The 17,085-nt window shown below is 32.6% G+C and overlaps 1 protein-coding gene and 1 long non-coding RNA gene across 2 annotated transcripts; one reads left to right on the forward strand and one right to left on the reverse strand.

The window, feature by feature from the left end:
* Positions 1–247: 247 nt before the first annotated feature.
* On the forward strand, positions 248–5,644 carry LOC128557568 (uncharacterized). Its single transcript, XR_008371249.1, has 5 exons — positions 248–1,318; positions 1,781–1,880; positions 2,380–2,478; positions 2,888–2,972; positions 3,637–5,644. It is a non-coding gene; the product is annotated as an uncharacterized LOC128557568 (long non-coding RNA).
* A 6,716-nt stretch (positions 5,645–12,360) lies between these two features.
* Positions 12,361–16,733, reverse strand: LOC128557940 (pancreatic triacylglycerol lipase-like). The gene is made up of 5 exons (XM_053546617.1): positions 16,511–16,733; positions 15,106–15,219; positions 14,626–14,724; positions 13,072–13,183; positions 12,361–12,442 (listed from the first exon to the last, which is right to left on the reverse strand). The coding sequence occupies exons 1-5, from the start codon at positions 16,731–16,733 to the stop codon at positions 12,361–12,363; spliced, it is 630 nt and encodes a 209-aa protein (XP_053402592.1).
* Between the last annotated feature and the right edge of the window lie 352 nt (positions 16,734–17,085).

Here is a 17,085-nt window from a genome sequence, read left to right on the forward strand (position 1 = left end):
CATTTGGAAAATTTAATCATGCATTTCAAATGCTTAAAATAAAAAAAATGTAAATTCGGTTGTATTTTTACAATCTGGATCATACAACCATAAAAAGTTCACGAAAACAAGTATCAGTATATTATAAAAACTGTACCATTTGACACCGTTTGAATGCAAAATACTTATCAAATATAATACATGTATCAAGTTTTTTTTTTTTTTTTTTTTTTTTTTTTTTTTTTTTTTTTTTTTTTAAAAGGCACAATATTTTAAAAATTTTAGCAAATAAAATTTCACAAATCGTTAAATTCCACATTTAGGCTGTCAGTCAATTTCTATCCATTGATCAAACGGTTCGTGTTCTCATATAATCACCTTCATTTTCCTAATCACATATTAAAGGTCACCAGACAATGACCTTTTACGTGTAAGACATTAACTTCTGTCCAACAGACATAAATCTAACACTGTGTTTCGTCGTTACCGTATCTGGAGCTTTATTTTTATCACCGTAGTTCTGAAATAATTTTGTTGCTACAATCTTCTTAATGTATCACTCGCAACTATGGCAATTATGCCCTAGTTAACAGATGCGCTAGTTAATGTACTTGCTTTGATGATCCAAAAATAGATAAATTTCATAACGAAAAGTAAAATCATCTCAAGTTTATTAGGGAGTGTAGGAGGTTGGACTACAACGCCAGCGATCCGATTTCGATTCCCGGTTAAGACTGATATCCCGACTTGTATTCAGCCCTGTGTAATTTACCTTAATCGGTACTGTTTCCTACGGAAGAGCATTAGTGCCAAGTGTATGTTATTTATTAACTCGAAATTTCGAGTTAATAAGTCTAAATTTCGTGTTACAGCTACAATAATTTACGTTGATGTATAGGTCCTGGCCAAGATTAGGTACCTGTTTTATTCCCCGGGTAGCCTTACAGGGTCATATAATTAAGATAACCGGCTAGCGTTTGTTCATATAAAATATAACTATTGAAACCACGTTTATTTATTTATTTATTTATTCATTTATTGGGTTTAACGTCGCATCGACACAATTATAGGTCATATAGCAACTTCCCAGCTTTTGTGTTGGAGAAAGACCCAAGGTGCCTAAACCATGTTTTAGTCTGGAAGGGTTTTCGACCTAGTTTGAACCCATTATCATGTAGGCATAGTACTAGAGCGATTTACACAATCGAATACCGCCGGAAGTAGAACATTTATGTCAACACCGGTTTCGTATTTTCACGTGAAAACAGCCGAAAACTGAGAGGTTATCAACAAATTATAGGTTTACGGGTACCATGAGGATTTTTCATGCATTTAAACGGTAAGTATAATGTTTATGGATTATTCAATACAGTATGAAAGTAAACTGTTACGCTTTAAATGGAAATTATGAAAGAAAAGTCGATAAGAAAATATTGACTTTCTACTTTCACTTTCATTGTCGCTTTTTAAATTGCCCAAAAATGTTTTTTCTATTAATTTGTTTTTTCTTGTTTTTTGTTTGTAGATACATAATCCTATGGCAAATTAATGTGTGAAGTGACAGCTTATTTAAAGCATCTGTTATTAACTGGGCCTAAGTTTACCGATTTTTCCTTTTAGAGTGACCTTTGACCTTATATTAGCTTATAGTCTGTTCTATGAATTTTAGCTGTAGTCAGAACAGAATGTATTTGAGTTAAATGAATTTTCAAAATAAACTGTTGCAAATTGTAGGAAAAGAATAATATAATATATTTATTATAAGTTATTGAAATATTATATTATAATTACCTCATTTCAGAAAGAAGTACAAGCGAACAGATGACACATTAAAGTGGCTGCAGAAGCTTGAAAAGTTAGATACAGCAGGGGCAGTCAAAACAGTGGGATAATACTTCTATGTAATTTCTTTTTAAAGGCAATTTATACAGGATGGAAGGGTATCTCATACAATGTTTTACAATTTACATATTGAGAGTAAACAAGTCAGTGACATCTAATTAACACTTCGTCATATAAACTGTTGACAGTTGATATATATATATATTAGACAACATTTGATAAAATGCAATTGCCTATCAATATTAAAAAGAGCAAACAGTTGACAATTAACAGGCAGGTCATTCTTTTAAATGACACCATAAATAAACTTTCATAATTTGTTTTTCTTCAACTTCTGGATTTAGACTGGAAGCCATTCCAAACTATGAACTGGTAAATTATATAAGGAGTCATGTAATGATTATGGATGGGATACATTATACGTTAATGGACAATAATAATTTGAAATAATAATATTTTTTAAGATCAAGGTGTTAAGGTGATTTTATAAAGATGGTGTTATGATTTTTGCATGATGATTGTTAACTGTTCACAGATTTTATCATTTGTATATTTCAGGGTGTCCAACATGTCTAGTCAGATTGACAATAGTGAAAGATGGTCTGATGGTACAATGATGTACAAATGATACTCTTTAACAAGTTGAACATGTCTAGGGTAATATAATGCCAGTTATTAAAATTACATTCCCCTAAACACTTAACAGATACACATTGTAAATGTCATTAAAATGATTTTATGAAGTTTCATGAAGGATGGTACAGCCAACCATTTTGAATCGAGAAATTTTGTCTTAGGTAAAGATATCTATTCAGACTTCTTATCTCTTAGTCTTTCATATGATACAGAGATAAAAGAACTACTATTGTCAGCCACTAACCATGTTTCAAAGCTTTTAAATACACTATAGCATTAACCATTTTGTTTAAATATCTTTTTAATGCAATGTTTTCTTGATATCTGTCACTTGATGTTTTCAATGGATTAGAGTCCTAATTTAATGTAAAATCTGTAAATTTCAGTAATTGAAGTACAAAATATGTAGGAAGCTGTTTCTTTATTTCAGTGTAAAATGTTCTGTGGATTCATATGATGAGAATGCCAGTGTTGATCTGTATGACTTAATTAAACACAGATATTGATACCTTCAGGTAATTGTTTACAATATTCAAAGAGTTACAATGTAATTCAGTTATTGATTTGGTATATATCACTTCTAGAGGCTTGTGTAAAGTTTATTTCACATGAGACCAAGGGTCAAGTATGATATATAAACTTTACACTTACAAAAAGAAATTATACTTATTTATTTTTATTTTGTTGGGTTTAACGTCGCACCGACACAATTAGAAATTATACAGTACCAAATAATTACAGACTTATGAATGTAACTCTCCAAATATCTTACATTTTTCTCCTGAAATTAATTAAAAAGGTAAACACAATTCTATTGTTACAAGCTTAAAAAGGTGAATGTAAGATATAAATTATGAAATGTCAAGTATAAGGTGTTTTTTTTTTCAAAGTATTTAATTTATAGAATAAAATATAGCCTGCCATCATAATATTCCAAAATAAAAAGCGTCATACATATATTTTAGGTCAAATAGTAAGGTCAAGTGAGTGACTTAGGGTCACTATTGGCCTCTTCATATATTCTACTAAAATGGGTCTTATGCATAAGATATGTTGAAGTTTTATTAATCTAGTAACACTTTTATTCTACTTATATTCAGAAATATACATATTTTGAATATTATAGAGCTGCAGACACCTCGAATACAGAGTAACTACAATATGCAATTCTTTCTTCAGATATTTACCTGTGAAATCTTCAGTGTCACCGTTCAGCTATTGTTCAAGATCAGTGTCTGCAGCTTGCACAGTTTAGTATAGAGGAGCCTTCTGAATCAACTTTGTTACATATTTGCTGTTATTGTAGGACACGCATGTAGAGAGCAGCAATACCTGTCCAGCCGTGCATGTAAATGTGATTCAGAAACTTTGAGAATATGTAAACATGACACTGTTATAATTTTCAAAATACTGTGTCTTGTAGTGTATCAGTACTGTTTTGTCTCAGTTTATAGCACAGTATGTTCACAAATCAAACATAAGACCATAGTGATCAGTATTATTAAAATCATTAATTATTTGTATGGTGACAAAATTTAATTTCATGCAATACCACAGTAAAACGTTTGATAATTTTCGCTTTTAAAGTTGTAAGTTTAAGGTTGGCATAAATTGTTGTTTTTTTTCTTTCATAAATCTAAAAAGTGATTGGTCATTATAACTGCAATATTATTTTAGTATGACAAAGTTTATATTGAACTAAAACACTAATGTAAATTTTTGAACTAATCAATGCATTTTCTTCTGTCTTAAAACATTTGTTTATGGTACGTGTCATGGCCCATAACTCCTCCATATTACTTGTGTTTTGTCCTTTTTCATTTCACTAAAGAATAGGTAGAGGTATTGCACATCCATTTTTTAGCATCCTGATTTTGTAAAGTGTTGTATGTAAGGTTTTATCTCGGAATTATGTCTCATCTAAAGGTGGGGAGAGGTATTAATTATGCCTTCTCGTCTATCAGCATTAAGCCTGTCTGGCTTTAAGAGGACAAGCTGCTGGCCAGATTCTGATTAAACTTCACAGGGCTGATCAGTACCAAGCATAGTGTTGTGCATATCGCTTGCATGTTTCGTTTTGATGCACTAAATTGCAGCCATAGCTAAAAATAGAAAAATCTTGTTGGCTTTCACAGGTTAAAACTACTTAACAGATTTTGATGAAACTTCACAGGAGTGATCAGTACTAAGTATATTTTTGCATATCACCAACACTTTCCATTTTGCTGCACAAAATAGCCGCCACAGCTAAAGGTATACATAGGTGGGAGACATGTTTTGTCATAAAAATACCTAAAGCGCCTTCCACTTTGTTAATGAAAAATGTAACAAACGTCTTACAATTGCAAACTGTAATAATTTGACATTAAATGCACTAGTTCCATAACTGCATTTGGCTTTTTTCATAATTATTACCCTTTTCTTACCATAGCAATATTTTGTGTAACATGTTACCTCATTAAGCATCATAAGATCAGAAAGTTCTATGACTCAGACATGTTGGCCCTTTTGTACTTGTCATGAGTATGTTTTCAGTAATTTAAATTGTCATTACTTTTTGTTGTGCCAGTTTACGGAAATGAAGACTTAGTTGTCCAAATGGTGTGCCTGTGCCTATCCTGATTTGTTTGTCTGGACAATATATTATTGATTAGTCTTCACGAAACTTTGCAGGTTAATTTCCTTAAGTTCCCTGTCAACTTGGATAGTGGAACGGTTACTTTAGAAACACTACAGTGATGTAACCACTGTACTAGTCCAACGTTTTGTATTTCAGATTTTATATCACATTACAGGCTACTGGTCTTCAGCAGCCTCCATAAAACTTTCATAAAAGTTTCCAAAAATGTTGTATTTTGATTTGAACTGGCATTATTCAAACAGTAAGAAGTAGTACAATAAGGCAACATTTGACCTCTTTTCCAGTACTTTTTGGTTTTCTCTGTTACTATGAAATTGCCTTTTCCTAGAAACTGGTTGGATTATTTTTGATGTTCTTATGTTTTAATCAATTGTGGCTATGTTCTTTATCTCATGAAAATTTCCATTTTTGTATAATTCATATTTTTTACTGTCACCGAAGTGCAATACCACATACTTATCACTTTCATTAACATACCTGTACTATTTTCATAAAACATTATATAAATCATTATATTTCATATAAACAGAATTAAATAAATATTTAAGAACATCAGTGTTTTCTTTGATTGCTACATGAAACAGACCATAGGTCAATCTAGGGTCAATTCTGACACTTTATATGCAAATTGATAAGGGAGATAACTAGTACTGTCTTAAGTAACCAATATGTAGTTACACAGTTACCTTTCCTTTACACAGGTAGGACTATTTGTTGTTGATCATCTTTTGAACATTATTCCATTACTGATGACAGAACATTGAAAATAAAAGTTGTAGAATCATGCAATGACATCATATATGACAATATTTACTTTTTTATTCCATTTTTTAAATATTCTTTAAATTAGGTACAATGCCTTCATTATGGCAATGGAAGATAGATAAGCGCTAAATTAACGTGTAGTTAGGAGTCTGACCAAGATATGGTACATGGACAGATCTAGATTTTGAGGAGAGGTCATAGAAGGTGACCGAGAAGTATTTTAACTTAGATATTTCGCTATTTTGACCATATCTGGAAGGTTTTCGACCTAGCTCGAACCCTACCACCTGAACACACTATACATGTAAATGAAGGTCTGGATACAGTTTGAAATCTGGAGAAGCTCGAGAGGCTATGGTTGGTCATACATTGATGTATGGTGTATGGTATTATATGTTCAAGACCCTATATGTTCGGTACAATATATGTATGTATAGATAGATGATTCCACTTCGAAGAGTCAAAGGTCGTCGATTACATTTTTGGCCTTTGACAGACGCTCAAATTTTGTGGATAAATGGGCAAGATAGTAACTCGAAGTTTCGAGCTCTAGAATATACGGATCAGTTAGTAACGACAAACTGTATTTACAGATCACTGCGGCGGTTGCATCCAAACAGAATGTCAAAGGTCCGAGCAACTCAGAAATTATCACTATATCATCTGCAAATAACTGACAACATAAGCACATTTTCTTAAAAATGGAAGGAAAATGTCATCAGAAACACTGCCTTCGTCAAGGAGACCATACACACCACACAGCCCGACCCCTCCTCCACCCCACGGTGATTCAGATTACGGCCTCTCGATTCGGCCTCTCGATTCATTGTGCTACTCTATACCTATCTGCTGAGACTAACGGGTCGGGTTTTAATGGTCTAGGATAGTGAGTCAATACTTGTGCTGATTAAAGAATCATTTAACTTCCGCAGTTGCATAACTCACATATTGCTGAACCCCAAAGAACAGTATTGATCTAGACAATCAAGGGGAATAACTTGAAAACAGTTACAGCACCACTCTAAAAGTATGCCGTCAACAACTTAAATCTAATCTTTTTAAATTCAGAAATGTGCTTTAAAGCAACATAAACGTTTAAAAATAACCTCATCATTGTTATGTATCCTACAATCCTATTATGTGACTCAAAGTCTAATTTAGTATCCTACCACTTTACCTGACTTCGATTCCGAAAACGAAGATCTCACTTTCTCATGTTTAGAAGAGTGCAAGTCTATTACAGCTGAAACTATGTCAAAATTGATAAGAACTGTTTCAGTTTATTTTTATCCTATACCAGCATTTCAAAGTGAGTGGACGAGATTTGTTGCCAAAAGCTTTAAACGTATTTAATTTCTCGGCATGATATCAAATAATTCAAACGAATACCGTCTGTAAAAAGGTACGAAGAATTTACATAAGAAAATAGTCATCAAAGTTTGTAAATTTCAAAAGTTAATGACAACAAGTAAAATAGCTTGTTACCCTATTATTTTAACTAGGGACCATACGCCGCTTTTTATTGCATTAACGCAAGTGTATCATTGTAAGTGCAATGTATTAGAAATGTAACTTATTTTTATGCTGTGAGATGCCTTTTTCTAATTATTTCATTATGCTGGCAAAGGCAATAGTGTAATCTTCAATCACTGCGTACCGACTGGTCTCCTACATGTTAAGCATTCATTGCGTAAACAGCATTAAACGATGAGATAGAAAATAATAAAGTTGGTTTAGAAATTAAAAAACAAGAACTTGAAAAATTTAATGCTTCAAGAAGAAATGGAATTTTGGTAAGAATCAAAGCAATAAGCATTGAAGAGAATGAAAAAAAAACTAAATATTTCGTAAGTTTAGAAAAGAAAAATCCAGAGAGGTAAACATATTCAGAATAAAATTTGAACTGATGGTGAAATAAATTATCAAGTCGACATTCTTAAAGTAGAAAAAGCATTTTGTGAATTTGTTTTCGAAACGACAAAAAAAAACAACAAAAAAAACAGATTATGACTTCTTCAATCAGCCTATAAAAAAACTTAATGAAAGTGAAAAAGAAGCATGTGAAGGGTATTTAACTGAATATGAATGTTTAGAAGCTTTAAAAGAAATGAAAAACCAAAAGAGTCTTGGTTCAGACGGAATTACTAGTGAACTTTACAATTTTGGGTGGGAAACAATTAAAACACACTACGTTAAAGCAATTAACTATTCAAATAGAACAAAACAACTAACAGGCCTACAAAAAACAAGAAATTAAATTACATTACTACCAAAAGAGGGAAAAGATACATTGTCTTTATCAAATTGGCGACCTATAAGTCTCTTAAATGTTTACTATAACATTGCAAGCAAATCAATAGCGAATCGTCTTAAACAATTTATAAATTCCATAACAGATAAAGCACAAACAAGAGTTTTGAAAAAAACAGATACATCTGTGAAAATATTAGGTTACTATTGAAACTATGGAATATTTACAAATAAAAAATGAACCCGGCCTACTACTGTTTGCAGATTTTGGAAAAACATTTGATAGCATCGACCACGCTTTCATGTTTCAGTGCTTTCACCACTTAAATTTTGGTGTTTCTTTTATTGATTGGGTAAAATTATTTTACAGCGATACAAGTAGCGTAACGGAAACTTGTCCGAACCCTTTCCTATAAAGAGGGGTGTAAGAGAAGGATGTCCATTATCATCTCTGCTTTTCATAATATGTATTGAATTTAACAACACTGATAATTCTGTTAAAGTAGTGACGATCAATGGTAAAGAAATTAAACCAACACTTTTGCAGATGATGCTACATTCTCTTGATGTCATCACTAATTTTGGATATGTATCGGGCTTAAAACTAAATTTCGATAAATCTTTAATTTAAATAATTTGAATGATAAAGACATTGAAAAATGTATATTGTGTATTTCTTAAAGATATTCTTATTACATGGCATACCATTACAAAGGTTAAAATAAATGACATCAGTAGAAAATAGATAATCTGGAATAACTCTGACATAAGGAATGGAAAAAAATGTTTTATTACAAAGAATGGCATGAATAAAATATTTAGAACATCTATTTGATTACAAGAAAAATGATTTTTATTCTTTTGTTTGGAAAATAACGAATTCCTAAAATATTATACAATTATCACCAGCATTAAACCGGACCTATAAGAGTTACTTAAAAAAAGAAAACATTATCTACACTCCTACAGACAACCTGCAAAATAAAATTCAGACAGCAAAAGCACTAAACAAAACACTATACACCAAACAATTAAACCGAAACAATTAAACGTAAAACTAAAACCAGAAATAAAATCATAAAAGAAATTTCAATTTTTCATTTTCAGTCAATATCATCAACATGATAAAAAATGTGGGACATATGAAATGGTACATCAGATTTACATACTATTCTGGAAAACAATAACATAGAATGAAACATAGTTTATGGACAAATTTTTAAAGCAACGATAGACACAGAAATTAGAAACTTCCAGTATAGATTTTTAATGCGAATAGTTCCAACTTATAAGTATTTGTTCAAAGTGAAATTGTCTAGAACAAACTTATGTCATTTTTGGTTGCGGGTTTACCCCGCTACCAAAGTTACAAGTGTATTTCTGACAATCATATAGCATCTTTATTGTATTCCAAATCAAAAAGGATGTTCATGTGCTACACAAAATAGTCCCGTTCATGAACAATGCGGATGAATTATCAATGATCAAGCAGATCTGATTCAATCTGTATCCATTCACACTGGCCATTTAGATTTAATAAGATCTATCTTCCAGCCCATGGTTACAACACAAGCTAGGTCAGGCAGAGTTCATCTTAGATATGAGGCACATTTGTATTTGTTTCTCATTCATGTATATTTATAGATTGGCATTTAAACAGAAAATAATTCTACCAAAACCCGCAACCGCCAGACATCTCAAGGCTTTGATTGTAACATGAAAGTGGAAAGTATAGAACACATATTTTGGGAATGTAATCTTGTTCAAATTTTGTGGAACAGACTAAGAAGCTTGCTTGCAGCAAAGGGAGTATAATGCCTTTTCAATCTAGAATATATATGTTTGGCCTTTTTCAAAAGGGGTTAAAAAGCAATATCATAAAAATCATGATTAATTTTATTTGATAACTTTTTTTCAAATGAAAAAATAGACAAAAGGTTCCCGTAATCGACCAGTTTTTAGCCTATTTATATATCAGAATTTGTCTAGAAAAAGAAATAGCAATTATGCAAAATAAAATTGATTATCATTTGAAGAAATGGTCTTTCTTAAATCTATAGTATGTATCCTTACCACGTACAGCACTGAGAGACATGCAAAAAATATTTAAAATAAACTACTTAAAAGTAATCATGAGCGCACATGGGTATACTCTATTATTTCTTTCTCTCCTTTTATTTTTATATGGTATTAACTTTTTTCACTTTTAGCGCCTTATCATGCAAAGTGGATACACTTTTTGACATACAAAACAATTTTATGAACAGAATTGAACGGGAAATTATTGCAATTGCTTTATGTATCTCAAAGATATCATTTCTGTTTTGTTATTATTTGATAGGTCTGTAGAAATATACAAAAACAAGTGTAACATGTTTGTATGTATGTCATAAAAGAGAAAATAAAAAAAAATAAAGTTAAACGATGATCCTTTTGTAAGTACTTAAATGTTATGCATATGATTTGAATCATTACGGATGCAGTCAACTCCCTACAGGTTTTTCTAGTTTATGAATATCCGCCACCGGTGGCTCATACGGGCGGCTCGGCTAGAAGAATATAGTAAGCCATTTTATTTTACTTTGTTTTATTTATTTTTTGTGATAAAAAATACTCAGTTCCAGAAGTTTAACAACAAAACTATAAGGGACCTCGATTTTAAGAAGAAGCCATTTGCATATCTTCAGTAAACATACTAAGTAATAAATATAACGTGTTTGGCGAGATAACTGATATGTAAATACAAGTTCAAATTTAAAGTTACATCCGAAAGACAATTAGTGTTTTATTTAGACAGGTATTCAATTTGATTTAATAATATCATGAAGAAAAATGGGTTGTGGTAGTTAAAACCACAAACATGCAAAGTAATATACATTTCATATAAAACGGTACAAGTACAATTACAAAAAAGGGACACCTCCCTGGAATGGTCAGTAACATTTTTGGGTTTTAACTCGTTCAGGGTATGCCAACCCCACATTTACCACTAGTTGTTAGACGGGACAGTTTAAATAAAATACATGTAGTTCCTTAATGGAAATGCTATGTTATTAGTGACAAAATACCCGATTGTATAAACTAAAACTTACGCACTAAGTGCCTTTTCTGAGGTCCAAGCACGAAAAGCATAACTTTTAACGGTTATAAGAAAAAAAATATTTTTGCTATCTCCTTTTTAATAATTTAACATTAAATTTTGCTGGACAAAAGATTAAACATGTTTTCAACATGTTCTAGTCATGCCATTATCACGTCATTTCTTAGATGAGTCATATGTATCTGATAACGTTTTAACTAAAAACGGGACATGTTTGAAATTCGCGGATTCCGATAAAAGACATATTTACAATCTGTAACTATTAATGTGTTAATCAAGAGACAGAACCCTAGTTTCGGAATGTAATTAGGTTAGACTTACACGGGTATAGTGCAAGTTTTTTTTGGTTAAGCTTTTTTTCTTTGTTCACTAGAATGCACACTTGACAACATCAGCAATACATATAGAAATTGGTGGATGCAATGGTCTTCCTGTTAATTGTTGGTTTTGCTTTAAATTGAGGATCAATTTCATGTTTAAGACAGTGCTCATGCTACGCTTTATACTTTAAAAAGCTTACAGAACCAATATGATACTCATATCATTAAATGATACTGAGAAGTAACCATCCCGTGTTAACAAATCCAGATGCTAAAAATGTTAAGTATTTTTGCTGAAGGATAATTATTTTATATAATCAATTTTGTTGTAAAATGTGTTATTATTTAGAAGCTTTATAACATAATTGAATAACTTTTAACTAATATTTATGCGAGGGTCATTCTGAACTTTTTAGGTATATATTTAATGATTGACTCGAGACCAACAGGCAAGATATTTGTTAAGACATCAACAGAGTAAAATAATACACTTTTCGAATTTAAAAACTTCATGTAGTAAACACATGCAACAATTAAGAGAAATGGCCGCAAGGGTCGCACTCAACAAAAGAGTTTTTCAAAATTTCACATACTTAATAAGGAATGAAATTTGCGGAAATATGTGTCCGTTTTCTTCCGTTTCATCAGCCAAAGGCGAAATAATTAATACACTAGTATCTTATATCTGTAATATTTATTTCTGTTTACGTTTTATCAGTATAAGTTTCTATGACTATTGTCACTAAATAAGTATCCATCTACATGGTCTATTCATCAGCATTTATTTTGTATGGTCGATCCATGAGTGGCCATTTCTATAATCCACGTTAGCAGTCAGTGTTCATCTTGAACAATGTCAGCTGACGGCCATCATCTACAAGTGTTTGATTGTATCCGCAGAAGTGAATGCTGCAAAAGAAACGTATGAATGTTTTTTTTTCTTTCAAACCATGATATTTATCTATTCCTCTTTAAGGCGATTTATATCCATCTCAATAGTATTTAAATTTCGAAAACCGTTAAATATTTGTTCTTTTATATTTTAGGTTAAATGCATTTTCTGTGAAACTGTAGTAGTCATATAGGTATAGGAATTTTCTTTCGGGTTTAACGTCACACTGACACAATTATAAGTTATTTGACGACTTTTCACCTTTGATGGTTGAGGAAAACCAAAGATGCTCCTCCGGGCATTATTTCATCACGGACAGGCCCCTGGGTAAAACTACCGACCTTCCGTAAGCTACGATTTAAGGCTTAAACCCGGATCGGTATGGTGCAACTAATTTGAAGCCGGCGACCTTAACCACTCGGTTACGGAGGCCCCGAAAGAGATTAATAAAGCCAGGATATATATTATATATCAGTGTAATCATAGATGTGTTAAATGATTCTATATTGACTATGACAATTACTATTTCTTTTTCATTTTGAGCCCACAATTTTCATTTATATTGAAAATTTGTTATTCGAAAAGACGTAAGAATATTTTTAGCACATATAAATATGATACGCAAAAGTATTTAGTCTACACATACCTCTCTATGACAACACTGTCTGACTTACTATCCTGTCCAATCACTTCAATTTTTGTTTTTCCTTTGGTTGAATCCATTTTGCCAAAGGCAATTTCAACCTGGTTGTTATATCCTTTAATGTACATATACATGAAAACAATTATGCAGTTTATAAAATGTTTTCCAGTTTTCAGACAAAAGTGTATATTAAAGTTCACCTTGAATAAATGCGCGGCCAGTAAGTGTAGTTTCCATATGTCTTATCTTATTTAAAGTTAAGTTGTACAACATTGATAAGTATGCATCATTAACTATATGAAGCTGGATAAAAAAATTGCGTGGACTTTTACTCTGCATTTTGTACCATTTTCTCTCATGTACAAATAACGGCTATACATTTATGTTAGTTTACTTAATATTTCGTTACAATAAAGCATGGGCGAAAGTTTGTTTCACAAGTAAAGTACTAAGTAAACATATATATATTACCACAAAACGGACTCTTTTTTCTTGTGCGGAGGTAAAATTTCCCACGTGCTAGAGACTTGTCTGCATTATAACCCATTTGAGGACAAACACCTCGAGGACACGTGAGGCAGCTCCTCTTGTTCGCGTCAAGATCGCTGATATTACCACACGAATATCCATAGAAAGAACATTTTGAGTTTATGGACTCGGTGAATAGATAGAATGAACGACTGAACGACTGTGGCTACAAGACCTTCCACCGGTACCTGAAAGAATATGACTGTTTAATAGGCTGGGGTATATTCAGATGTCTTTTTTTTCCAATATTCCCGAACAACTCTAACACTCGCGAATTAAAGCAGCTAAAAATAGACAACATCAACTTATTATAGAACTAAATCTTAAAACGACGCTGAAACAAACACAAACACTACTCTTACTGAGATACCATGTTAATACTCGAGTAAGGCATCAATATTGTCGGTGGAAAATCCAACCCAAAAGCTTTAGTACATGTATCAGCTTGCTTTAAAGTGTTCCCATTTTTAGCTGAAAAAACAAATGAATTCTACCTGCGTGTTTAAACTAAAATTGTACAAATAAAATTAAGAAATAATGTATAGAAAAACTGTGTTTTAACGTTATTAACACATGGGAGGAGGTTATACGTCCACGGAATAATTTCACGAGAGCGTATAGTTTATTCAGAAAAAAATTCAATTCAAATATTACATACAAGCTCTATGGCTTTTTCAATAATATACTAACACTGGCGTCACTACTTACTATAAAGTTTAAACAAAAATCTCCATTTTGACAAAAAAAGACTGATTTAAAGCAGAGTTAATAATATAACTGTTATACATTATTTCGATTCTAATATGCCCTTATCTAAAACAGTAGATAAAATATAAAAGCACTCTTTTTTTTGTTTGTTTATTTGTTTTGGGTTTAACGCCATTTTTCAACAGTAGTTCAGACATGTAACGGCAGGCATTATTTTCGTACCATGTTATTTGGTAGTCTTGTAAGTTTAATTATGTGTAATCGGTATTATCTGAATTCAGGAGGACACAATAAAACAGTCGATACAAAACTTTGACGTACCTGTTAATAAAAGCATAAAATTTTCAGAGCAGCCAGGTTGGTTTTCTCCTCCATTAGGATAGAAATCAATGTGACCAGTATCTTTCATCCAACCAAAACCTACGCATATACAAAATAGTGTAACATTATTTCAAATTACAAACCAAAATACTTTCTAACGATCTAATGATAAACAAGAATCACTGACAATTCATTTCCCCTACAGACCAATTTAAACGTTAAGATGCGTCTACACCGACGGCGATGGCCGGATTGAACTTGCTCCAAACGGATGATAAACACGCCTTATTGGACATAAATCTTCAGTTACCAGAATGTAATGCTTCTCGGGCAAAAATAAATGCTTTTACTTTGATTCAAGAAAAGTACGAGTACGTGCGTCAGGTCAACTTGTTGTGACTGTCGTAAGAATCAGAATTTGAAAATGGTAGTTTCTTTCTAAAATATTCTGAATTAATAAAAAAAGATTTCTAGATTTACCAGAAGAATCCCCGGAGCCATTGGTATGTATGATGTCAACGAATTCGGCATCTGTCTTGTCAAGGTGAACTAACGGATCCGTATCTTTGTATCCCGGCTCATCGGGGTCTAACCCTAAATAAAAAGGTCAGCATGTAGCTCAATTTATAAAATTAGATTATCTTTCCAAAACTGTTTTACTTAGTCGTAACAGGTAACGAATTTTCGAATGTAAAAATGTACAGTTACGTGTCTTTGTAAAACACAACTGAAATAGTTCGGAGTATACTGTACTCCATTTCCTCCACTTCACAACGAGAAATAGTACTGTCATGTTAGAAACAATAATGCATGTAGGTGGTCTGGTAGTATAGTGGTTAAACGCTAGACTGTTAATCCAGGGGTCCTGGGTTCCAATCCGGTGCAGGCACTGGACATTTCTGGCGTGCTCTTGGGTGTCTTCTACCTGAATAAGAGACTAGTACTGGTTATTCTCGTGAAAAACGGCTCTGCGTGTATAGGTGCTATACACAGGGAACGTTAACCACACTGTTTATTCGCAAAGAGCTAGGCTAAGTAATATAAAGGCGGCGACATATTTCGGGTCATAAGTTGTTGATGAACATAATAAAGAAAATTTAAAACTGACTGGCATGGTGTAATGATCAATTCTAATGAATAAATGAGTTAAATTTTACGGCAAATCGACGCAAAGGAAAAAATACCATTTTTCATCTAGACTTTTTAAAAAAAAAAATCATCGCTAAATAATACAAACTTATATGTAGTATTTAGAATATCTGTCTTAAACAATAATGACCAATATGAGTTTTTAACAATTGCATTGCTTTTAAATGTTTATCAAGATTATATTTCTTATCATAGATTCCTGATGCTGTTAAAATTTCCCCTACTGGGACTCATTACTTGTTGTATTTCCTGGTCCTTTGGGATCATAGAGTACAAATAATTTTGTAGACGCATTGGTCTAGAGGGTTAAGACGCTTTCCTACGGAGGTAAAGACCCCGGGATCGACTCCTCATTGTGTCTTTGGGCAAGGCGCTTTATTGCAATTGCCACAGTCGGCTTAGCTATAGGTGGGCTTCAGCAAATTGCTGGAGGTAAGGTACAAATTGTTTTATCTGTTTCTATAATAGAATCGCTCAAAAGCTCTACAGAGCTTATGTCATTGTTTCACAAAACGGCGGTAAATAAAATTTACATTTACCTTTAACCTTTACTACGATAGTATACTATTTAAACCGGTGCTAGGGAACGTGAAGGATGATGCAAATTTCGTAACCTCCCATGAACAGACAGCCGAACGGAGTCTGCATTCCTTGGTTCTATGCTTCCGAACGATCATCTTATAGAATGTATTATCTGTCTTTTAAGCATTAATTACATGCGAATTGAACATAATACCTGTAATTCTGCCGATCTTGTCTAAGTTTCTTCCAACGTAGCCAGCAATATGGGCTCCCAAACTGTAACCTATGATATGTACTTTCTTCGGAGATATAACATACTGGGCATGCAGATGTTTGATCATGTTGGATATTTCAGCTCCCACCAGACGTGTGTTTGCAGCTGCCTGATAGTAGGGGAGACCTGATCCACCCTTCCAGTCGACCGCGATCACTGACATTGGTTCCTGTTTTATAGAAAATTAAAACCAATCTCCTTCTTATTAATGTTTGCAAGTTGTTTGGTAACAGGACTTTTGTTAGAACCGTCTCTGTTTATCTACTGGAAACTTGTTAGAACTGTATCTGCCTACTGGGACTGTGTTAGAACTTTACATGATTACCAACATGGACTGTGTTACAACTGTCTATGATTACTTATAGTGACTGTGTCAGAATTGTCTGTGCTTACCTACATGGACAGTGTTAGAAGTGTATGTGCTACCTATATGGACTGTGTTAGAAGTGTCTGTGCTTCCTGTATGGACTGTGTTAGAAGTGTATGTGCTTCCTGTATGGACTGTGTTAGAAGTG

Source organism: Mercenaria mercenaria, chromosome 6 (genome assembly GCF_021730395.1).
Source record: "Mercenaria mercenaria strain notata chromosome 6, MADL_Memer_1, whole genome shotgun sequence".
In the NCBI taxonomy this organism is placed as follows: domain Eukaryota; kingdom Metazoa; phylum Mollusca; class Bivalvia; order Venerida; family Veneridae; genus Mercenaria; species Mercenaria mercenaria.

Excerpts from the sequence above, each read along its gene's own strand:
- LOC128557940 (XM_053546617.1), bottom strand. The coding sequence starts at position 16,733 with ATGTCAGTGATCGCGGTCGACTGGAAGGGTGGATCAGGTCTCCCCTAC. Across the intron at positions 13,184-14,625 it reads TTTTATGCTTTTATTAACAG|GATATAACAACCAGGTTGAA; the intron begins GTACGTCAAAGT and ends TGTACATTAAAG. Across the intron at positions 12,443-13,071 it reads GACAGTGTTGTCATAGAGAG|CATTCACTTCTGCGGATACA; the intron begins GTATGTGTAGAC and ends TTTCTTTTGCAG.